Source organism: Myodes glareolus, chromosome 7 (assembly GCF_982192425.1).
Source record: "Myodes glareolus chromosome 7, mMyoGla1.1, whole genome shotgun sequence".
Classification (NCBI taxonomy): Eukaryota; Metazoa; Chordata; class Mammalia; order Rodentia; family Cricetidae; genus Myodes; species Myodes glareolus.
The window spans coordinates 15,979,163-16,004,637 of record NC_142032.1 but is presented as its reverse complement, the minus strand read 5'-3'; the positions used below and the strand labels follow the sequence as shown (position 1 = coordinate 16,004,637).

Below are 25,475 nucleotides of genomic sequence, written 5' to 3'. Positions count from 1 at the left end.
AAGAAACTGTCTCACTTCTGACCCAGATTCTGGCTCTGGGTGCTAAGTCTTTCTGTACTCCATACTTTCTCATACTTCACCATGAGCATTATAGACTTATCTGAAATGGCAGGAATTCATTTTGCTTTCAGTCCCTTTCTGTGCTACGTGCTGCCGAGAGGCTGCACATAATGAGAAGGGAGAGCAGCACCTGGCCTGCTGCCCAGCTGGGAGCAGATAAGTTCACCTAAAAAGGACTTGACGCTCCAAATACCAAAACTGGAAAAGGAAATGGAAGTAGAGGGAAGGAAAATCTGGAACATATCCATGGGCACCGGCTTGGAGAAAGTGAATCCAGCCTGAGGCTGGGACCTTCTGCCCGGCCTTCTCTTCATCTGCACCATCTTCACACCCTCAGAACAGTCAGCCTCAGAGCAAGTGGAAAAGAAAACAATACAGAAACGTTCTGGACAAAGTTAGTGGTGGGGTCCACACTAAGTAAGGGACTACAGGTTAGGGTGGGTACAGAACATCCACAGTAAGTCAGGTAAAGGATTGGGTGGACAGATGCATACTTTTAACTCTACAGTTGTAAACATGCAATCCTAATGAAGCTATTCCCACCTTTAACTCTTCCACCGTCTATGTTCTCTCATAAAATCTTTCTCTCTAGTCTTACCCTTCCTCTATATACTATTCTCTAAGCTTCCAGAATTATATTCTATTCTCCAAACACAATATATTTTGAAACTACTAAAATCCAGAAAGATTCAAGATGATCTACTACCTGATCCCCTTTCCCTTCTCATCCACATACAGAAAACTTATAAGGTTTCTTTATGGACTATGTCAGATGGAACCTCCCCTGAGGTCCTGCCAACATGGTCTCTCTATCTCTGTCTGTCTGTCTGTCTCTGTCTCTCTGTCTCTCTGTCTCTCTCTCTCTCTCTCTATATATATATATATATATATATATATATATCTTTCCTTTGTTCTTTATCACAAAAAAAATTGCTGAGAGTATAACCTTGAGATCATGAGAAATGAGGCTGAATCTTGCTTATGCAGCTCACTAGCCAAGCAACTGTGGTACCATTTGAAACCTGATTCCTGGCAATCCTAGCCTCCTAGAACTCACATTCTCTGTTGCAGATGAAATAAGTTATAGGGAAATTTGTTTCTTGGAAAGTATACTATCAAGGTGCTAGCATCTAGGAAGGGAGAATCTTCTATGCATCATTCATAACGGAAGACAGAAGAAACAAGGATAATAAGCTTGTACACAGCTGTATACACAAACATACACAAAGGGCTGAAGGCAGGGAGGAAGGGAGGAAGAGAAGATGCAATAAACTCACAACCTCTAGTCCTTTTTCAGGTGACTCTGATCCACTCAGGAGGTGCCCTTATGATCTAGATACCTCTCATTAGGCCACAATTCCCCACAAGTGGCTACAATAGAGCTTCCAAAATATGATTTGAAAGAAACACAATCAAACAATAGCACTCTTGCAAAATTCTTCCCATATTATATCAATGTAACCAAAAGAAACGCAGAATACTTGATATTCAATTATAAGAGATGCTGCACCTTCCCTCTGGAGCTCTACATTCCTTTCTCTGTTGAATTATTTGCTTTAAAGAAAGTTAACTTCCATACCCAACAACCTATAGAGATCCAGGTGAAGAGGTGAGGTTTGTGCCGCCAAGATGGCTCAGCAGGCAAAGATGCCTGTCACCAAGCACAAGAACCTAAGTCTGATCCCTTAGGATCCACATGGTAGAAGGAAAGAACTGAATGCTGCAAATTGTCCTCTGACTACACACTTATACACACATACAACACACACAACACACAAACACACACACACACACACAATAATTTAGAAACAAATAAGCAAGGCCCACCAGTAACTATTAAGTCAACATGGAAGCAAGTTCTCCAACCCCAGAAGAACCTCACTGGCCTTCAGTCCCAACTAACACTTTTTTCCACAGCCTTCTGAGCCTAATACACCTGAGGCAAACTGAGACATACAGGCTATCTAGCAAGTTCCAGGTCAGGGCAGAAGATGTGTTCAATTGGTAGAGGGCTTGCCTGTACGCACAAAGCCCTGGGCTCATGCCCAGCACCACATAAAACCAAACCTGGTAGCACACACTTATAATCCTAGCAGTCAGCAAATGGAAGCTAAAGGAATCAGAAGCTCAAGGTCATCCTCAGCTCCACAGAAAATGCCAGCCTGGGATATATGAGAATCAGTCAAAAATAAATAACTGTAGACCCATGAGAGGTCTTATGCTAAAAATATCCAGTTGAACTTTTCATAGACTGCTAAACTACAGAAACTGTGAAATTATGAATATTAATCTTAAACTACTAGGTTCTGGAGTACTTTTGGTACACTAATAGATAATACATATATGAAGGACAGTGACAGCCCAAGATTTACAGTAAAAACTTTGGAGCCTGGTCTGGTGGCACACACCTTTAGTCTCAGCTCTGGAAAGGCAGAGGCAGGTGGATCTCTGCTTTTGAGGTTAGCCTGGTCTACAGAGTGACTTGCTGAGCTACCCAAAGAAAAAGAAAAAGAAAAAGGTTTTGGTCTAGTATGATGGAGCGCACTTGCAATCACAGTACTTAGGAGACAGAAGCAGGAGGATAAGAAGTTAAAGTCATTCTTATTGACATGGGGCTCAAGGCCATCCTGGGCTACATGAGATTCATCTTAAAAACAAACAAGATGGAGAAAAAACTGGATCCACAAGTATAAAGGATAGTCTAATAATAACCCTGAAAAAAGCACTAAGCCTCCGTTTCCTTAGTTATGAGAAATTAAAATTACATTGATTTATAACACAAAGTAAATAGTATATTTCTCTCTCTCTCTCTCTCTCTCTCTCTCTCTCTCTCTCTCTCTCTCTCTCTAACACACACACACACACATACACAGAATTTTTTGGTTTTCGAGACAGGGTTTCTTTGTGTAGCTCTGGCTTGCCCTGGAACTCACTCTGTAGACCAGGCTGGACTCAAACTCACAGAAATCCACCTGTGTCTGCCTCCTGAGTGCTGGGATTTAAAGTGTGCACTACCACAGCCCAGCTAAAGAGTATATTTTAACTTAGGACATATCTAGAAGTGGTGATACAAACCTGTTATCCCAGTACTTAAAGGCTGAAGCAGAAGGATTCTAAGTTTGAGACTAGCCTTGTTTGCATAGCAAGTTCCAGGTTATCTTGAACTAAACAAGACCCTGTCTCAAAACAACAACCCAAGTTAATTATACAGCAGGGGGCTAGAGAGATGGCTCAGAGGTTAAGGCACTTGCCACCAAGCCTGACAACCTGGGTTCAATTCCAGGGACCTATACGGTGGAAGGAGCCAACCAACTCTGCCAATTTGTCCTCTATCCTGATGTAGCACATGTATACACAAATACACACAAGATGATGAGCATAAAGAAAAATAATAAATAGAACTGGGTATTGTGGCCCATGCCTTAAATCCCAGCACTTGGAGGAAGAGGCAGGCGGATCTCTGCGAGTACAAAGACAGTCAGATTTACACAGTGAGTAGTTTCAGGACAGCCGGAGTTATATAGTAAAACTCCATCTCATGAAAACAAAACAATAATTATAATAAACAAAATAAAAAACAAATAAAGGAGGAAAGAAAAAAAAAGCGAGTCAGAAAGTTTATAGCAAAAACATATTTAATCCCTAAGGCACTAGTGTGCCTTGGGATAATGCTCTTGTACACTGTAAAGATTCGTCACTCGTATTGGTTTAATAAAATGCTGATTGGCCAGTAGCCAGGCACTAAGTATAGGCAAAGCACCAGACTAGGAGAATTCTGGAAAGAGGAAAGGCAGAGAGTCAGTCACCAGCCATATACAGAGGAAGCAAGATAAGAATGCCACATGGACAAAAGGTATCAAGCCACATGGCTAAACACGGACAAGAATTATGGGTGAATTTAAGTCATAAGAACTATTTAGTAATAAGCCTGAACAAATGGCCTAACAGTTTATAGTTAATATAAGCCTCTATATGTTTATTTGGGGCTGAATGGCTGTTAGGCTGGGCAGGACAGAAACTTCTTTACACAAACTCTATCTAAAATAAGCAGAAATTCATCTGCTAAGTAGTTTGGAAAGTAGTTTTATTGGTCTTTGAATTAAAGTCAGGCATCAGACTTCTAAACACCCCAAAATATGGCAAATTATAACTTAATAAAAAGGTAAATTTTATATTATTACACTAAACCCAGGAAACCAAGACATACATAGTCTGTAAGCAATCTGAAAAGCTGGTGGTCTGGTCTGTGTAAAGTCCTGTACTTATCTACATCCCTGACACTGGGATAAAGTTTGCCAAATTAGCATACCAACAGCACTGTCAGAAGGAAAAAGAAAGGTATTAATTCTGTTATCAGACTTAACTTGAGTGAGCAGTGGGAGAGTGTGTGTGTGTGTGTGTGTGTGTGTGTGTGTGCAAGAGCTCAAATACCTCAGCTTTGCCTCAAAATGCTAAGTAGCTAAGAATGACCTTGAATTTGTTGTCCTTCTGCACAGTGGTGGCGCAGGCCTTTAATCCCAGCATGAGGAGGTAGAGACAGGCAGATCTCTGAGTTTGAGACCAGCCTGGTCTATAGAGCAAATTCCAGGACAGGCTCCAAAGCTACACAGAGAAACCCTGTCTTGAAAAACAAAACAAAACAAAGAGAGAGAGAGAGAGAGAGAGAGAGAGAGAGAGAGAGAGAGAGAAAAGTAGGCACATCTGGAATGACATTAATGTGGCATAGTTGTTCAAAAGTTGAAAAAAACTGAAAAAAGAAAACAGCAGGGAAAATAGAAAATTAAATGGCCTATCTAAACTTCATGAAAATTGACTTTCAGTAGCCTCTCATGTCCTCAAGTAAACAACTGTGATACACAGTCGGATCTCCTTTAAGAGTTCAGCCTGGTCCCTGGAGACATAATCTGCTCCCTAGTCGGGGTCTAGGTTATCAAGACTATATGTGCTAAGAACGAATCAAAAGGTCTCTCTTGACCTCTACCTACCCTCTAAGTATCTGTGAGAAAATGACACGACATGCCAGGCTTATGTATCTTTAGAATGTAACAGAGACTCCTGTGGTCTACTTCCAGTCATCTCTCCAGATATCCATGCAAGGACCTTAAAGTGATAATGAGCCTGGGGGCAGCAGAGCACACCTTTGATCCCAGCATCCTGGAGGCAGAGGCAGGGAGATTCTGTGAGTTCCAGGACAGCCAGAGCTACAAAGAGAAACCCTTTCTCAAAAAACAAAATGAATAAATAAATAAATAAATAAATAAATAATGAAGAGATATGAAGAACCCAAATAATAATTTATACTTTTCCCCTTCTAAAGACTAACAATGATTCTTGATATTTCTTCACATTCAAATGTTTCCTTTGTTTCCTTTTTAAAAGATTCTTTTTTAAAAAAAATCTATTTAACTTTATATGTTGCTGTGAGGGTATCACATTCCTGGAATTGGGAGTTACAGGCAGTTGTGAGATGCATGTGAGTATTGGGAACTGAACTTGTATCCTCTAGAAGAACAACCAGTGCTCCTTACCCACAAAGACATCTCTTCAGCCCCTTGATTTTCTTTCTTTTTAATTTTTTTTGTTTTATTTATTTATTTATTATGTATACAACATTCTGCCTCCATGTATGCCCGCACACCAGAAGAGGGCGCCAGATCTCATTACAGATGGTTGTGAGCCACCATGTGGTTGCTGGGAATTGAACTCAGGACCACTGGAAGAGCAGCCAGTGCTCTTAACCACTGAGCCATCTCTCCAGCCCTTGATTTTCTTTCTTAAAATATGTGTTTTATACACCAGGCGGTAGTGGCGCATGCTTTTAATCCTAGCATTCAAGAGGCAGAGGCAGGCAGATCTCTGTGAGTTCCAGGCCAGCCTGGTCTACAAGAGCTAGTCTCAGGACAGCTAGGACTATTAACACAGAGAAACCCTGTCTTGCAAAACAAAACAAAACAAACAACATGACATGTTTTCTGTTCAATCACGTGTATGTATAAGCACACGAGTATGAGTTCTCACAGAAGTTAGGGGTGTCAGAAAGCCTCCAACTCGGGTATTACGAGCCATATCATATGGATGCTGGGAACTGAACTCAAGTTCTCTGGAAGGGCAGTATGCATTCTTAACCACTGAGACATCTCTCAGACCTGCTGCTCTTGAAGTAAAACAGATCATAAATTTTCTATCACTTGACTCTTTACAATAAATCTGCACACATAGAAAGGACCCTGGCACTTACACATAAAGATCCATAGGGAACTCCTTCATCATGTGCGTTACAATGAACTCCACCATGAGGTCTAAACAGAGAATGGAGAAAAATAACATCAATCACAAGGAGACTCGCTTCTTACCTTTGAGCTGGGGGTGGCTTCTCAACACTCCTCACAATGAATGGCATCCCCACCTTAACGCTGAGTGACCTCCCCTGTCAATATCTATCTGCATGAATCCAATTTACTTTCTATGCCACATTTTAACATTTGCCTTTTTGAAATTAACAAGTAAAATGCTTCATACACTAAGTTTCAGCAGAAAGGCTCCTTCTCTTGTAAGTTTACAGCTGAACATCTCACTCTCCTGTTTCTAGATGGACCTGCCAGTAAATTTAGATACAAGGGAAATTTCATTGGACACATATCTCATTCCATAGCCTAAACATAAACGCTAGAGGGAAGTCTGAGACTAGAGCAACGAAGCAAGTAAAGACGAAATGGTGGAGCAGAGACTCAGCTCTAAAGCCCTCAATCCACCCCAGCTCACAATCACGCTGTTTGACAGACACTGACTGAAAGGGTCTGTGAGACTCTTAGGCAGTGGAGCGTGTTATCTATCTAGTCTTCACCACTGATTCTCAACTAGGGCGATTCAGGAACCAAAGCTGAACACCCAAGTGAAAATGAGATGCAGAGTCTCACTAAGTCCTCTAGGAAAAATGCATATTTGTGGATAGCCAGAAGGACCCAAGATACAGCCCTGTAAGCCCCAGCTCAACTATATTTACTCAAGGGAAGTTTTCCATGTCTGAATCTCAAATTTTAAACCTTCTGGCCTGACATATCATTGGAGCCCATTAAAGAGAAGTAAGAATTTGAAATCTTGGTGACAAGTAAAACATACTCATTTTTGTCTCAGAAAAGTCTTTTCTTTCTTTCTTTCCTCCCTCCCCGAGCAGCAGCATCCTTTCACTGTGCACTCTAGCCATTAGGGTTGATTTACAGTATATACAATAAATAAAACTTTGTATGTAACTATGCTGAGAAAGAGGCACATCATCCAAAACCTTAATCATGAAAAGATACCAATGCCTCAGAAAGCTGCCCTTCTAATGAAACTCACCCAGGACTGCACACACCAAGGGACGGCAAGGAAGGTTCTTGTCAGCCGCCTTCTTCCTGTGTCTCATAGGCTTCAAAAACACACAAAGAGAAAAGGAAGAGATTTACCAGACACTTGAACTGAAATACAGTGGTTTAACATGTTTCTCATACAAATACAATCTCTACTTCAGAGATTTACTCTCTCAGAGTCTATCTTGTCTTACTCTTTCTACTGGCAGGGGTAAGCAGGGGAAGGACAGGGAAGTACTTCTGAGTGATCAATGAAGGCCTGTGACCAAAATACAATTTACAGAGGCTGGAGAGATGGCTCAGCACTTATGAGCACTGGTTGCTCTTCCAAAGGATCCAAGTTCACTTCCCATCACCCACATGTCAGCTTACAACTCTTTATAACTCCAGTTCCAGGGGATCTGGTACCCTCACACAGACATACATGCAGGCAAAACACCAATGCAAAAAAAAAAAAATGAGAATAAGTAAATTAAAAAAAAAACAGGCATGCTGGTGTATGCCTTTGATCCCAGCACTCAGGAGACAGAGGCAGGTGGATCTCTTAAGTTCAAGGCCAGCCTGGTCAACAGAGAGTGAGTTCCAGGACAGTCAGGGCTAAACAGAGAAACCCTGTTTCATAAAACCAATAAATAAACAAAAATAGTTTCCAGCAAGACAAATAAATAGTTTGTCCTAAAAGGTATGGTGCACCTACAACAGGACAAATGTTACTTGCATTTTTTAAACAACAAGGATGGCACACTGGTACTCTTCTATAGTAATGAATACAATTAAGGAAAAGAAGAGGAACGGCTGGGAAGATGCTTCAGCTGGTAAAAGCAGTCCAAGTTCTACCCCCAGAAGTCACACAAAAACCAGGCACAGTGGCATTCATGTGAAACCCGAAGGGTAGGGGTGTCAGAGCCAGGCAGATTTCTTGGATTCCCTAGCTAGCCAGCCTAGCCTATTTGGCAAGCTCCAAACCAATGAAAGACCTATCTCAAAAACAGTACCTACGGAACAGTACCTAAGGTTCTCCTCTGAGGACTAGGTGCACACAATGTACCTGCACACACACATAAGAGGAAGTTGGGCCTGGCACTGTGGGATGTCTTTTTGACACTGTGATAATGTGTTGTTCTCATTGGTTGATAAATAAAGCTGCTTTGGCCTATGGCAAGGCAGGATAGAACTAGATGGGAAATCCAAGCAGAGATACAGGAGAAGGGAGGAATCTGAGAAAAGCTATCCAGTCACCCAAGGAACAACATACTAGCATACTGCAACCACATTGTAATAATCAGATTAATAGAAATGGATTAACTTAAATGTAAGAGCTAGTTAATAATAAGCCTGAGCCATCAGCCAAGCATCTGTAAATAATAGTAAGCCTCTGAGTGGTTATTTAGAAACTGTTAAGTGGGAGAGAAATCTCTGGTTACAAACGGTGTACCAACATGAGGCTCTCAAATTTCCATAGGGCCTAAGAAAGCTTTAAAAAAAAAAAAGCAAACAGCTCCTTTAAGAGTTTCTGCAGAACAGTGAGTGAGCCCTTGAGCAGCTAATACATTAAGTAGGAACAAAAACTAAGTAAAAACGCCTGCCACAGTGCAAGCATCAGTATTCTAGGGCTCTAGGAAAGGTTTAATGCAGTTCTTGGTCAAGAACCTTTGATTGGGCTATGGGCTTTAAGATAGACTTTCACAAACCAAGAAGCAGGCAGAGACAGTTGTCAAAGCTGAGAACAGAGGGCCACATTGCTTAGCAGTTTAAAGGTCAAAAGGCTAAAAGATACACAGTAAAAGAGGTCTATATGGAAAAACCTCTAAACAGGTTCTAGTGTGTTTTACAATGTGTATAGGCTTATGAAAGAAATAAAAGGGTAGTGACAGATAATAGAAAGAAATAAATAGTTTTTAAAAATATAATAAAGTCTATTTGTTTTTTGTTTTTTGTTTTGTTTTTGTTTTTGTTTTTGTTTTTGTTTTGAGAGATTCTCTACAGCTTTTTTTTCCCAGCCAGTCCTGGAACTTACTCTGTAGACCAGTCTGGCCTCAAACTCACAGAGATCCACCTGCCTATGCCTCCTGAGTGCTGGGATTAAAGGTGTGCACACCACCATCAGGCATTATAGTAAGTCTTTAAAGAGAGATATAAAATAATTTTTAAAAAAGCCACCTAGAGATGGGAAATACACAGGGAGTCTGGATCCTGTAGGTTATTGTGTTGATTTTGAATTTTTGGATGGCTGATGGGCAAGAGACAGCCGCTGGGAGACATGAGACTGACTGAAAGAGAAACTGGAAAAATATACCAACCTAAATATTTTTAAAGTACCTTAACTTTAAAACAAAAATTTAAAAATATATCTGTAAAATAGAAGTTAAAAGATGATTGCTTTGGAGAAGCAGTTTTGCTTTTGTTTCCACAGGAAACAAGAGGCTACGGATTTGTTCTAGCTTAAGATGGAACAGTTTTGATCGGGGGGACATCCTGAACTTTGACAGGTGATATCTATCTACAAAGGTTATAGATGGTCTTACCAGGACTTGGCCATTATCTCAGATTTTCTCAGGGATCCTAAAGATACTTCATTCATAGACAGCAAGAAGCAGTTTGAAGAAAACAATGTCAACATTCCCAAGAGTTGGGGGATATGGATAGTATTTGATTATTTTGTGGGTTAGTGATATTTGTTATATTTAGGGGAATATAGGATAAAAAGACAACTATTAATCTCAAAATAATTTACATTGATATGGATTTTGTTTATTGATACAAATTTAAAGTCAATTTTGTTATACTGTATGTGTATTTCTACTCTTGTTTAAGCTATTATGTTTATGAAGATAACTTAAAAATGTAATGTATAGTTAAAAATACAAATTAATAGTCATATATAATTGTCAAACTTACAGCCATATTAGATTTTTTAGGTATACAAAGATATATTTCAATTAGATAGGTAATCTTTAAACACTTCAAAGACCTAGAGAATATGACATTTAAAATGTTTTAAGAACTTAGATTTTTCTCAGCAATGAGACATATATGCTCCTGGCAGCACCAGTTACTTCAAAGACAGTGATGTGAATCAAAGAAACTCATTATGGAGCTTGCTTACAACATAGCAAGACCAGCCATTTGGGCAAGAAACTGCTCTTGCCTGGACTGTTTGACAGTATGCTGTATGAACTGGACATGCAGGACCCACAGAAAAGCGACTGCTAAATTTTGCCAAAACAAGGAAGAATGGTCGTTCAGGGTTCCTGCTTCACAAAAGGAACTACCAGACATTCTGCAGGACACATAGGAAAGCAACTGATGAACTTTGCCAAAATAGGTGAGACAGTCCTTCAAATTTCCTGCTTCACTGAAAAGTCTGCCAGACACTCTAGGCCTGTAGGCGGAAGATAGATGCCCCAATGTTACAGAAGAACTTTGGGTGACTGTCCAGGCAGTCAGTTATCTCTGCCTTCTAGAGTTTTGGAAGTTGCTTGTAGTGCACTTCTTATTTACTCAGGTAATATTATATCCTTCTGGGGTCTTTGATGGAGTTTTATAGTTTTCCTTAGTTATAATAAAAGACAAATTAGATATGAAACTTTAGATTCACAAAGATAGGATAGATAATGGAGCATTGAATTTTGTCAAATACATATAGACTAAATATTGTAACTGTAATTCTTGCTTGATAACTGTTTTCTCATATATAATTTTACTATGTTAAAGTTAAAACCTTCATTTTAGATTAGACAGAAAAGGGGAAATGCTGTGGGGTATATTTCTGTATGCGATGAAAATGTGTTGCTCTCATTGGCTGATAGATGAAGTGTGTTTGGCATATGGCAAGGCAGGATAGAGCCAGGTGGGAAATCCAAGCAGAGATATAGGAGAAGAAAGGCAGAGTCTGAGAGATACCATCCAGTCACCCAAGGAACAACATGCCAGCAGACTGGGAATCCCCCAGCCATGTGGCAATACTTAGATTAATAGAAATGGGTTAATTTAAATGCAAACTAGTTGGTAATAAGCCTGAACCATTGGCCAAGCACCTATAAGTAATATTAAGCTTGTGTGAGTGCTTATTTGGAAACTGACAGGTGGGAGACAAACTTCTGATTAGTCTGGAGAAATGGCTCAGCAGTTGAGAGCACTGGTTGCTCTCCCAGAGGACCTGGTTAAATTCCCAGCACCCACATGGCAGTTTACAACTATCTGTAACTCCAGTTCCTGGGGATCTGACATCGTCTTCTGGCCTTCAGGTACTAGGCACATAAGTGATATACAGACATACATGTAAGCAAAACACCCATACACATAAGATAAATTTTAAAAGTAAAAACTAAATAAATAAAAAGAGAAGGAGAGAACCAGGTAGTGGTGGTGCATGCCTTTAATACCAGCACTTGGAAGGCAGAGGCAGGAGGATCTCTGTGAGTTCGGTGCCTGTCTGGTCTACAAGAGCTAGTTCCAGGACAGGCTCTAAAACTACAAGACCCTGTTCCCCCCCACCACCCAAAAGAGAGAGAGAGAGAGAGAGAGAGAGAGAGAGAGAGAGAGAAGGAGAGGATGGTAGCTGCTAAACAGTCAGCAACTATAGCAGTTGTGAGAGAGGAGACTAAGGTTCAAATCTAAACCATGCTGTAATACTTTTTAATACACTTCCAGCTTTATCTTTATCTTCCAAATTCCATTTTCTCCACCTCTCACATGAATAAATTAAAGCAGGCCATTGTCTTATTTAATAAAAACCATACTATATAGCTGGACATGGAGGTGGACACCTGTAATTCTAGCATGAAGGAGCTGAAAGCAGGAGAATCAGGAGTTCAAGACCACCTTAGGCTACACAGTGTGGTTGAGGTTAGTCTAGGTTACAAAAGACTCAGTGTTGACAGGGAGCATGGCTTATAAAGATGGCTCAGCAGTTTAAGGCACTTGCTACCAAGCCTGACAACCTAAGTTCAAGTTCTGGGACCCATGTGATACAGGGAGAGGATTAACTCCACTCCTGCAGACTGTTCTCTAATGTCAAAACTTGCACTGTGCCACATATAGAGGCAGAGAGTCACACATGTGCACATACATGCACACATACACTAAATGTAATTTTTAAAAATAATGAAAAATTAAATAAATACTACCCTTTGAAAAGAAAAGGATTAGACTTGGATATGTTCTAAAAAATCTATGTTGTTATATACTCCAGTATTACTATAGCAGATATTTGGTTGTAAATTTTTCTTTGTCTCTTTTTTTTCTTTTCTCCTTTTTTTTGGGGGGGGGTGGTTTTTAGAAACAAAGTTTCTCTGTGTAGCCCCAACCATCCTGGAACTCAACTCTGTAATTCAGGCTAGCCTCAAACTTATAGATCCATCAGCCTCTACCTCCCGAATGCTGGGATTAAAGGCACCACTACTGTCCAGCTAGTTTGGATTTTTCTACCCTCAGATGAGCAAGAAACAGCTCAATGACAGAAATAAATAAATAAATAAATAAATAAATAAATAAATAAATAAATAAATAAAAACCAGGGACAGACATGGATCTGCAGAAAAGCAATTGTGACCTGAGCCCTTTAGGCACAATTATCCAGCTATGTTTGTTCTTAAGATTCATACTAACTCAGCCAACACACAAAAACTTTTCCATTAAAAATAAGAAGTAAAAATAAGTCACACTTACCATTCTGTGTAAGTTTACTCGAAAATTCATGTTGTCATCATGTAAAAACGCGTTGGCATACTGATCCTAATAAAAACAGAAAAAGAACAACTGAGACTGAGAACTGTGTTCAGGAAGCTCAGCTGGGCATGGCGGTACATGCCTGTACTACTCAGCACTTGGGAGTGGAGACAGGAGGATCAGAAATTTAAGGTCATCCTGAACTATATATATAGCCAGTTTAATCTCAATCTAGGCTGCATGAGACCCTGTGAAAAGACAGAAATCCAATAGAGAGAGAACAAGAAAGACAGAAGGAAAGGAACTGGTGAGATACGCAGTGGATAAAGACATCTGCCACCAAACTTTATAACTGAGTTTGATCCTTGTAACCCATATGGTGGAAAGTGATCCCTACAACACATGTATTTGTAATCCACAAAAACTGTTCTCTGACCTCTATATGCAAGGCTAGATGCACAGGTACACATATATGCATACATACACACATAAACAAATAAAAAATTTAAAAGACAAAAGGAAAAATGGTATGGAAGTGGAGCAGAAGGGAGAGACAAGAAGTAAAAAGGGAGAGACAAAGGAAGGTGGGAATAAAGGAAAGCAGACAAGTAAGCAGGCAGACATGAATGGATGCATTTGTAATCTATCATACAAAATCCTTCCTCTTTTCTCCCCGCCAACCCAAAACAAGGTCTCTAGCCTAGGCTGGCCTCCAACTCCCTATGAAGCTAAGAATAGCCTCTAATCTTCCTGTCTTTACCTCTGCTTCTGAGTGCTGAGATTATAGGCATACCAGTTTATGCAAAGGAAGAAACTGAACCCCAGATTTGGTCATGCTAAGCAAGTATTTGGCCAATTGAATTACATTCTCAGTCCAAATCCTTGGACCTTTATAAACTACTTTCAGGATCCACTGGAGAGCTAATGTAATAAGCCTAGAGCCTTTACATCAACCCCTTACTTAAGCCATGAAATTGAGTAAAATTTCCCAGTATGTCTTTAGTGGATTGAAGATCTCTGAGAAAATTTAATACAATAAAATATTAAAATCCATGGGCTTGAGACAAAATGATGAGAGGAATCTGTTTTCCTAGTCTCACTTCCTTCCCATCTGCCCAAGGAGTCAGCTGTGCTGTGACAGCTTGGAGGCTCTCACAGGGGCAGAGGATGCATGTGCAGACGCCACATGCGGCTCCAGGAATGAGGAGGCCTGTGCTCTGCTGGGAGTGAGCTCAGCGCAGCAGGAAATAACTGCTATGCTGGCAGCACTGAAGCAGACAAGACCCCATCTCTCCCTGTCTTCTAAAGACTGGTGGAAAAATCAACTCTTCTCACAGTAGATTGGAAATAAGTATCCCCTGGCCCTCTCCCAACACCTTCCTGAGATCTGACATGCCTACAGACTCCAATTACAGAGACTGTTACAATTTGTGAAGAACAACTCCTTTAAGGATTTTCTTTGAATGTTTGTGAAAAGCAGTTATAGGAGGCCCACTGCTAATAGGCAGTTCTTCTAGCACCAGCTCCCCTAGCCTTGTGAGAATAGCTCATCTTCCCACAAGAATGCAGAAGTGAATGTGTGAGAGACCACTGCACCCTATGGACTACCTTGGCTGCTGCCTTACAAAACAAACGAGGGAAAGGAGTTCTGACGGGAGAGGCAGAAGTTATAAATTTAGCTCTAATCTAGCTCAAGTTCCACCATCTTTGGGAGTCACCACTAGCTAAGCCAGGCAAAAGGGCCTTCTCACAAAGAGTGACCTTTCCATAGCTAATCTTCTGACTAGCTGACTGGCTTTCAAATCACTGATGAGCCATCCTCCGTGTATGTCTACAAGGGTGTCCTCCAAGAGGTTACACTAAGGAACTGAAGACTCACCCTAAATATGTCTGCTACTATCCCATGGGCTAAGGACTCAACATGAACAAGAGGAGAAAAAAGAGAAAGCCTAATTGATAGACACCAATTTCTGCTTCCTAACCAGGGTCCTGAAAAGGCTGTGCAGGCCCCCACAGGCATGTCTGCTCTGCTGTGGTGGACTAGGTCATCTCAGACTAGGAGCCAAAATAAAGCCTCAAGTTCCTTTTTTAAAATCACATTGTGTGTGTGTGTGTGTGTGTGTGTGTATGTGCGCGTGCATGTATGTCTGTGCACATGTGTGCGCGCACATGTGTGTGTATGTATGTGTGTGTGCGCGTGTGAGCACACACATCCACCAGAGTATGCATGTGGAGGTCAGAGAACAGTTTGCAAGAGTCAGTGAGCTCTCTTCTTCTACCACATGGATCTGAGGGATCAAACTCATGTCATCAGGCTCGGTAGAAGGGCATTAAGCTGAACAATCTCGCCCACATGTAAATTCTACTTATCTGGAATTAGACCACAAAAATGAGAAAAGTAACTCATACACACCTCTTCTTGCACCAATTCTAGTTCACCAACAAAATGTAACCATTCTCCTCTATTTTTCTTGTACTCCTATAGCCCCAGAATACTTTAGCTCCTTTTAAAACTTACTAAACACAAAAGACACAACACGGGCAGCTCTGAAGGGAAAAGACTGGCTTCTTAGAAAGCTTTAAATCTCTTGGTTAGAATTGCTAGGGACCAAAACACAGGTGGGTGTAGCTCAGTACACTCCTCTGTAGTATGCATAAAGTCCTGGGTTCAGTCCCAGCACTACATAAAACCAGGCATGGTGGGACACAGTGTGCCTGTAATTCTACTCAGAGGAATAAGAAGTTCAAGGTTATCTATAACTACATAGGAAGTTCAAGGGCAGCCTGGACTATAACAGACCCTCCGTCTTTAAAAAAGGGGGATGTCTGAAGAACCAGCCAGAACCATCCATCCTATTCTCAACTATCATAGTTACTACATCAGTTTTGTTTAGTTTTGTTTGAAATAGAGTCTCATGTATTCCTAGGCTGGCCTCAAACTCACTATTATAGTCAAGGAAAGCCTTGAAATGCTAATCTTCCTGGCTCCACCTCCAGAGTGCTGTGCCATGCCAGGATGTTTTTATGTGGTATTGGGAATCAAAGCCAGGGCTTCATAAATGCTAGGTAAGCACTCTACCAAAGGCTAATTTCCCAGCACCTCAAAGTTCACTAGTAATTCATCTAATGCTAATTGAGTCCATATGTGTGCCAGATAATGAGAACACAGTGGTGATGAAAGCAAAGGCCCTGTTACCTAAGCTCAATTCTAGAGGAAGGAGATGGACAACACAAAGGGCCCTCAAGTCATGCAACAGGAGCAGGTGGGCAGGAAAAGAGCATTCTGGAAGAAATCAACTTACACCCAAAGGTCCCATTAAGACCTACCTCTGCAATACATGTAAGGATAATCAGACAGAGTTTGCCGCTATGAAGCCTGTGTTCATCTGTAAAAAAAAATAAAATAAAATAAAGTCTTCTCTATACATAATCCAAATCACATATAAATAGAGAACAAAGATGTCAATCATAAAGATGAGTATTGCATAGAAGCCATGAATGAAGGGCTAGGAGATAGACAGGAAGTAGAAGCGGGACAATGAGAACAGGAGTATTCTGGGAAGAAGGAAGCTCTTCCTACAGTCCTGCCCAGACACTGAAGAAGGAAGATGTGACCTGCCCCGCCGAAAAAGGTACCAAGCCATGTGACTAACATAGATAAGAATAATGGGTTAATATAAGTTATAAGGGCTAATACGAAGTTTGAGGTAATGGGCCAATAAGTTTATCATTAATATATACCTCTGTGTGATTTTCTTTGGGGCATAACGACTGCAGGAACTGGGCAGGACAGAAACCCCGAAAGCAGGCCCTCATGTTACACTCCCCAACCCTAGTGCCTATTTTAAAAATCAAACAGATTTCTCTTTACGGTAACAACACAAAAGACACAAGTACCAAAGGTTTTTAAAGGACTTTAAAAGCGAAACCAAAACAAAGGGATTGAAAACATAAAATTCTAGAAAAGGAACAGGAAGGAATGACTGAGGAAGCAGCTTCAATAACATAATAACATGTTTTTTAAAACTGAGCAGCAGGTTCTCATTTGTTTCACTACTATACTATCTAGTTAATGATGCTTCATAATATACCAACCAGTACAGGGTGCTGCAAATATGCTCAGAGGTTAAGAGTGTAACAGAGTAAAAATAAGCCACGTAAAAACGAAAAATTGACAGAGAGTCTGGATTCTATATATTAATGTGTTTTCTTTAAGTTTTTTGACTGTGAAGGAGCTAAGTATAGAGAGACATTTCATTGTATCAGCTGCTAAGCAAAACCAGCATGTATATTATAAAGGTATTATGACTTCAGAATTTGGGTCTAAGGATATGATGCTTTGGAAAAGAGGCTGTTCTTTTGTTTTCACAGAAGATGAGGATCTGTGGATTGCCTCCAGGTAAATATGGTATGATAGATTACGCCCTCCTGAAAGGTTGCCCTAAACACCCTCAAAAACTTACTTTGCTCAACTGCCGACTGAGATGAATCTAGCATACAGGATACACCATAAAAGACCTGATTAACAGTGCCCCCATACAGCAGGAAGAAGTTTGGAGAAAAAAACTACACCCATATTCCAAAATATTGTTTATAAATGTCCTTTTACATTTAAAGGGGGATATGATATAGATATGAATAATTTGCACTGGTATGGATTTTGCTCTATTGATATAAATTTAAGGTCAATCTTGTTATATGTATATTTCTGCTCTTGATTAAGATATTGTGATTGTGTAGTTTATTTAAAAATGTATAATTAGGAAATATAGGTTGTTAATGGATAATCATCAATAATAGTCAATGTAGTCATGTTAGTTAGATTTTCTAGATATATAGAGATATATTTAAGTTAGATAGGCATTCTTCATATCTTTCAAAGACTACAGAATATGGCATTTAAAATGTTTTAATAACTCAGGGCTTTTCAGGACAATGAGACACATCTGCTCTTGGCAGCACCAAGCTACTTCAAGAGGAAGATGGACATCGAAGAGGCTCCTTATGGAGTTGGTTAGCCATTTGGGCAAGAAACTGTTCTTGCCTGGACTGATGCATAAACTGGACATGAAGAACCCACAGAGAGATGACTGCTGACTTGCCTAAAGAAGAGATGATCCTTCGGTGTTCCTGATTCATGAGAATCTGTGAGACATTCTGTAGGACACAAAAGAAAGTGACTAAACTGTCTTTGAAATTTCCTGCTTCATGGAAAAGTCTGTTGGATACTATGAACCTGTAGGCCAAAGATGGATGTCCCAATGGTACAGAATAACTTTGGGTGACTGTCCAGGCAGCAAGATGTCTCTGCCATTTCTAGAGTTTTGGAAGCTGCTTACAATGTACGTCCTATTTACTTAGGTAATATTATATTCTTCTGGAGTCTTTGATAGAGTTGAAGAATTTATAGATATAGTTTTCCTTAGTTATGATAAAAAATAAAGTAGATATAAATACTGTAACTGTAATTCTTGCTTGATAACTGTTTTGTTATATGTAATTTTACTATGTTAAAGTTAAACTTTTCCTTTTTGTTTAAATAAAAAAAGGGGAAATGGTGCAGGAGGATCTTCTGTCTATGTGTGGCTTTCATTGGTTGAATAAAGAAACCGTCTTGGCCTTTTGATAGAGTAGCACTTAGGGAGGCAGAGTAGACAGAACTGAATGCTGTGAAGAAGGGAGATGGAGAGCCGCCATGAAGCTGCCAGGTCAGACACGCAGAATCTTTCCTGGTAAACCACGACCTTGTGGTGAACACAGATTAATAGAAACGGGTTAGATCAAGATGTGAGAGTTAACCAATAGGAGGCTAGAGATAATGGGCTAGGCAGTGATTTAATTAATACAATTTCTGTGTGATTATTTTGGGTGTAAGCTACCCAAGCTAGCCGGAACGAAAAGCAAGCCCTTTCCTCCTGTTACAGAGTGTTCTTCCAGAGGACCGATGTTTAATTTCCAGCTTCCATGTTCTATCTCTGATACCCTCTTCCAGCACACCCATGCAACTCACCATACATATACATATATATATGGTGCAGGAGAATTGTCTGTATTCTGTCAATCATGTTTTAAATAAACGCTGATTGGCCAGGTAGGGAGTGTAGGCGGGAAAACCAGACAGGAAGTAGAGGTGATGCAATGAGAACAGGAGAATTCTGGGAAGGAGGAAGTTGATTCCTCCCAGTCCTGGGCAGACCACCGAGGAAGCAGAATGTGACCTGCCAGCTGAGAAAGGTACTGGGCCATATGGCTAAAATAGATCAGAATAATGGGTTAATATAAGTTACAAGAACTAATAAGAAGCTTGAGCTAATAGGCCAATCAGCTTTATAACTTATAGAGATCTCTGTGTGATTTTCTTTGGGGCTAAACAGCTGTGGGGTACCAGGCGGGAAAGAAACCCCAACAAGCCAGCCCCTCATGTTACATATATACATACATATACACAACAAATGAATAAATAAACCCAAAGGAAAGCAGTTTACAGATGTAAATTGATACATACATTAGAAAAAAAGTATCTGAAAGCCAGGGATGGTGGTAAACACCTTTAATCTCAGCACTTTGATGGCAGAGAGAGCTAGATCTCTGAGTTCAAGGATCTCTGAGTTCTTGTTTACATAGTGTAAGTTCCAGGCCACTCAGAGCTACAGAGTGAGAACCTTTCTCAAACAAAAAAAAGAAAAAGAAAAAAAGAAAAAGAAAAAGATGTCTTATCTGAGACAAAGAAAATGTCAGCTCTACTGCTCCTAAGATCATAATGTGGAGTGGGATTCGGTTTAGTGGTAGAGCATTTGGTCACCATGGATAAGTGATGGAGGAGGGTTACCTGTCTATTGTGTTATTTTCATTGGTCAATAAAGAGACTGCCTTGGCCCCTTGATAGGACAGAAAATTAGGTAGGCGGAGTAAACAGAACAGAATGCTGGGAAGAGGGCAATGGGGCAGACGCCATGGAGTCAGCCACCAGGTCAGACATGCTGAATCTTTCCCAGTAAGCCACACCTCGTGTTGCTATACAGATTATTAGAAATGGGTTAATCAAGATGTGAGAGTTAGCCAGTAACTAACTCTCTAGAGATAATGGGCCAGGCAGTATTTAAATGAATACAACTTATGTGTTGTTATTTCTGGGGCTAAGCTAGCTGTGCGGGAGCTGGGCAGGATGAAAAGCAGGCCTGCCCGCAGCCCCTCACTACAGATAAGGCTCTAGGTTCCATTCCCAGAACACAAAATACACACATAAGCAATGATCATGAGATCCTGTAGCCAGGGGATAACACAGCAAGTCTTAGGCTAAGACAGGGGAAGAGATGGGCAAATGAAGCCATGGAACAGTAATTTTTTTTAAATAAACTATTTGCATACCTAACCTTGCCCTTGCCATATTTAGACCTCCCACTGGCAAAAATACATTGCAGTCTATAAACGCTGCAACCACACATACTGATTATTAATTAGTCTGTAATTTGGACTTGTATTTATGAACCTGAAGTGACCAGGACAGAGGCTTATATAACTGTTAAAGCTAAAAATGCATTTCAAGAGCCTCGATTCACTGTGTTATATCAAGCAAAGCTTAAAAGTTCATTTTTCTGGGTCACATTCATGCAATTTCTTCTGCTGTGGTTTTTGCAATATTTGTAGAGAAAGGAACAGGCTACCCACTTCCATACAGAAGCAATAGCCTCAGGAAACTCAGATACACCAGAGTCTTGTTATCCTTGCCTGCCAGATCTCACTTGCCAAGTCTCAGAGAACCAATCACCTCAGCAGTTCCCAGTGGACTGTTCTGTTAGGAGTTAGTGACCTGGAATACCTGCATGGAGTTAACCCTATGTTCTATGTCAGCAGTAGATGACCTGGAATACGTGCATGAGTTAACCCTATGTTCTATGTCAGCAGTCGATGACCTGGAATACCTGCATGGAGTTAACCCTATGTTCTATGTTAGGAGATGGTGACCTGGAATACCTGCATGGAGTTGACCCTATGTAGCGCTTACTCTTCAAAGAGTAACATGCAATACAAGAGGAAAAGCCCAAGTTTCCAAGGTGGAGCTCTCCAATACTAGCTCACGCAGTGCCTAAACACAGCACAGTTAGACTCATATACCCAGGCTCCTTTTGGCTCTGGCAAGTTTTCGTTTCCCATACTGATCTTTCAGCTTTCCAATCTCTGTATTTCAGTGTTTCCTCCTCACTCCAGAGCCCCTGAGCCTTCATTCCTTCTTTTCCAGGGCTCTTGAAAACCCTTACAACAGAAACCTGCTCACTAGGCAAACAAGAGCCTTCTAAAGTAAAAATCATGCCAAAAGGAGCCTAAGCCCACCTCAGAGGCTCTAAGGACACTCTCCTCACATAAAGTAAGGAAGCAAAAACAATCGATTTTTAACAATTTTTGGTTCTACAATAAAATTGACTTACAATATATGGAAATCTGAAGTTATTCATAGACCATAAGTTAATAACTCAAGTGGGCATGGTAGTACACATATGTAATTCCAATACTTGTAAACAGACAGGAGGATCAAGAGTTCAAGGCTAGCCTCTACAACAGAATAAGTATAAGACCAACCTAGGATACCGGAGACAAAGAAAGAAACCGAGAGAGAGAGAGAGAGGGAGGGAGCAAGGAAGAGAGAGGGAGAGAAAGGAGAGAAAAAGGGAGAGAGAGAAAAGTCTTCATCTGAGAAGCTTCGTAAAGCAACAGCCCGTGGTAGTAGTATGAATGAAAATGACCCCCACTGGTCCACACGGAGTGGCACTATTAGGAGGTGTTAGAGTGAGTGTGGTTTTGTTGGAGGAAGTGTGTCACTGGGGTAGGCTTTGAGATTTTAGATATTCAAGCTAATCCCAGTCTCTCTCTCTCTCTCTCTCTCTCTCTCTCTCTCTCTCTCTCTCTCTCTCCCTGTTGCCTGCAGATCCAGATATAGAACTCTCAGGTACCTCCCCAGCACCGTGTCTGCCTGCATGCCTCCATGCTTACCACCATGACAACAGATTAAAACTCTGAACTGTAAGCCAGCCCCAAAGAAATGTTTTCCTTTGGCTGGGTAATGGTGGTACACACCTTTAAACCCAACACTTGGGAGGCAGAGGTAGGCAGATCTCTGTGAGTTTGATGTCAGCCTGGTCTACAAAGTGAGTTCCAGGATAGCCAGGGCTATTATACAGAGAAACCCTGTCTTTGGAAAAAAAAAAAAAAGATGTTTTTCTTTATAAGAGTTGCCATGGCCATGTTGTCTCTTCACAGAAATAGAAACCCTAACTAAAACACCATGGCTAATGCAGAAACCAGTAACTGTCAAAGCATCAAAACTAAGTAATGGTAGAATACTTGCCCTTAAATGGGACAGCTTTATCACCTGCTCCAAGGCCTAGGAAACGTCAGAGCAGAGGGAACAAAGAGAATGTAAGAGCCAGAAGATAGTCATGCAGCAAAAAAGCAGCTTCTGGATATGACACAGCAATTACACCCATGAAGTCACTGTAGCTAGGGCTACACACACAAGACCTACACAATATTGGGGATCAACATTTCATCCTGAGGACCCATCCTTCCTTCCGGGACTACTGGCGATTAACAGCTACTTGGGGAGGAATGTCATTTTCTTCAGTAGTGTAGCTATGGATAAGTTACTCTTGCTCCAGAAAATAGCCTCCCACACTGAGCAAGAAACTTCTAATTAAACTCAGGGGGTGCTACAGATGGTCTCAACAATCATTGGTCTTTCAGAAGACATGACCTTGGTTCAGTTCCCAGCACTGACAGACAAGTGTTCATAATTCCAGCTCCAGGAGATCCAACACCTTCTCCCAACCTCCACAGGCTCCTGCACTGCACATGTGGTATATAAGCATGTGTTCAGGCACACATACACATGAACATAAAATCAAACAGTATTTAAACTCAGTAGGCCACACACAAAAAGAAGTCATGTAAGTAGTATTGGGATGGGCGGTGGTGGCTCACGCCTTTAATCCCAGTACTCAGGAGGCAGAGGCAGGTGGATCTCTGTGAGTTCGAGGTCAGTCTGGTCTACTAATTCCAGGACAGGCTCCAAAGCTACAGAGAAACTCTGTCTTGAAAACCGAAAGGAAAAAAAAATCTCTATTTTCAGGGCTAGTCAGTTCTTTCAAATAGGCCAAAAACTTATAAACCATATTTTAAGGTCACTTAGCATCAATAAAAATAAAATGTCTTGAAAGAAAGAAAGAAAGGAAGGAAGGAAGGAAGGAAGGAAGGAAGGAAGGAAGGAAGGAAGGAAGGAAGGAAGGAAAAAAGAAAGAAGTATTGGGGTAAAAGGTACATTGAGGTGTGGAGAGATGGCTTAGCAGTTAAGAGCACTGGCTACTCTTGGAGGGATCCTGAGTTCAATTCCCAGCAGCTCGCAAACTTCTCTAACTGTAGCCCCATGGGATATGATGCCCTTTTCTGGCATGCATGCCTAAAGACAAAACATTCCTATGTATAAATAAATCAATCATCAAAACAAGAAATCGAGATGGAACTTGTTGGGAAGAGGCTTTCAGTGGGAGAAGGAAGAAGATCAAAGATCAGGACCAGGCATGGTGATGCACGCTTTAATCCCAGAACTACAGAGGTAGAGGCAGTGAACTGGGAGTTCAAGGCCAGGCAGGTCTACACAGTGAGTGCCAGGCCACACAGGGCTAAACAGTGAGTCCCTGTGTCAGAATTTAAAAAAAAAAAAAATGAAGAAAATTTAAATCTACTTAAAAAGCTACTAAAGTTCATTGTCTAAATGTATGACACTGTCCGTTTTGTAAAAAGAAGAAGGAAGAGATTTGAGGGTAACTGAAGAAACTTCAATAGGAACTAAATTTCACACACTCTTGGAGAGCCATTTTGGGGTTTTGTAGATATAATAATGACATTTTAGCTACCTGGGAAAGTGTTTTTGAACTTTGTGAACTAGTGATACTGCAGTGTTCTTTAAAGTGTTACAGCCAAAACAACGAAGACACAAAAAGGAACTTAAGGCAGATGAGACAGAGCAGAACATCAGTGGGATGCAGGTGGTCACTGTACATAGATAAACAGACAGACAGAGCAGAATGTCAGTGGGATGCAGGTGGTCACTGTACATAGATAGACAGACAGACAGACAGATCTCAATTTGTCTCAAAAACCACAACAAAAGACAAAAATCAGAACCAAAAAGAGAAAGTTGCAGCAAATGAAGACCAGAAGACCTGGAAATCGGAAAGGAAAAGCAGCACTGCTCCAGACCCGTGGGCATGGCGGTGGTACGCTGTAGTCCAGGCCCTTAGCTCACAGTAATAATCCCAACACTTGGTTCTCTCTCTCTTCTGCACTGTATCTAGGGTTAGCGGCTTTTCTATTTTAAACGATAAGCACACAGCCCCCCAGTCCCCTGACTCTCACCACAAGTCGATGCTCCCAGTGTGCATCCTCAGAAGGGGATCCCCTGAAGCATGCTAACCCTCACCCAACTCCCTCAGAAGAGCGTGCATCCACTCACCAAAACCTGCTAAGCACACCTGCTAATTCTTGTACAGATCAACTTTTTTTCCTTTTCTATATTTAAGCCCTCTCCTCCACCTTCAGGTTTTCCCAGCACCATCTAACTGTCACCCAGTAGTGAGAAATCACTGTTTTCCAGAGCCCAGGTCCACCACCTGCACAGGAGGCCCCAATAGGACACAGATGAAAGCCTCAAAATTCAGCCGCTGCTCTTTGACGCTAGGCACATCTCCAAGACAACATGTCTTACCTTTAGTGTCCTGCATGACAATCGAGCTATACTTTAAGAAGGTTATCAGTAGGTTACTGGTCTGTACATCTGCATCCAATGAGAGTTCCACAGAACTTATAACTGGAATAGAACAAATAAAACACTTAGCCCATAACATATTCCACCTAACACTCTACCCACATAGCCAATTTGCCAGCAGGCAAGAAAATGACTAAATAAGCTTTTCCCACAACAGAAGGAGGACCAAGTACTTTCCATAAAACTTCTATCTACTCTCACCAGGCCTCTTGAACCCCTGTGCCCCATGCTCCCCCAAAACCTGCCAACCTTCTTTTTCATCTAGGGTCAATCCAGAAAGAGTTTTTTCTCCTAATATGCTAGAAAAGGATGTAATTCTATTCCAGCCCCAAGTAATCAAGTTCAAGGTCCTTCTTTGAGGCACTGTCATTTCTAACTCAAGGAAAAAGTTATACTGAATATAAATGAGCCTTGCTTTGACGAGTCCTTTACTTAAAATAAAGGAAGAATTCTTCCTAATAAGGAGAAATTTGCTCAGCACGAGAACAAGCCCTTACACTAAAAGTACCCAAGATGAAAGGAGCGAAAGTTGAGGCAGAACTTTGTGCAAATTCTACCCCTTCATCCTTTCCCCGTAA

General features: G+C 40.9%; 1 protein-coding gene across 2 annotated transcripts in view; it reads right to left on the bottom strand.

Annotated features, from left to right (window-relative positions):
• Armh3 (armadillo like helical domain containing 3) overlaps nt 1-25,475 on the bottom strand; it is a 200,793-nt gene that overhangs the window by 122,395 nt on the left and 52,923 nt on the right. For both annotated transcript variants that reach the window (XM_048439101.3, XM_085694012.2), the window contains 5 exons: nt 24,838-24,939; nt 16,407-16,465; nt 13,080-13,145; nt 7,399-7,468; nt 6,299-6,359 (listed from right to left, as the gene is read on the bottom strand). In XM_048439101.3, the coding sequence (XP_048295058.1) occupies nt 6,299-6,359; nt 7,399-7,468; nt 13,080-13,145; nt 16,407-16,465; nt 24,838-24,939 (358 nt within the window). The remainder of the gene's footprint in view (nt 1-6,298; nt 6,360-7,398; nt 7,469-13,079; nt 13,146-16,406; nt 16,466-24,837; nt 24,940-25,475) is intronic.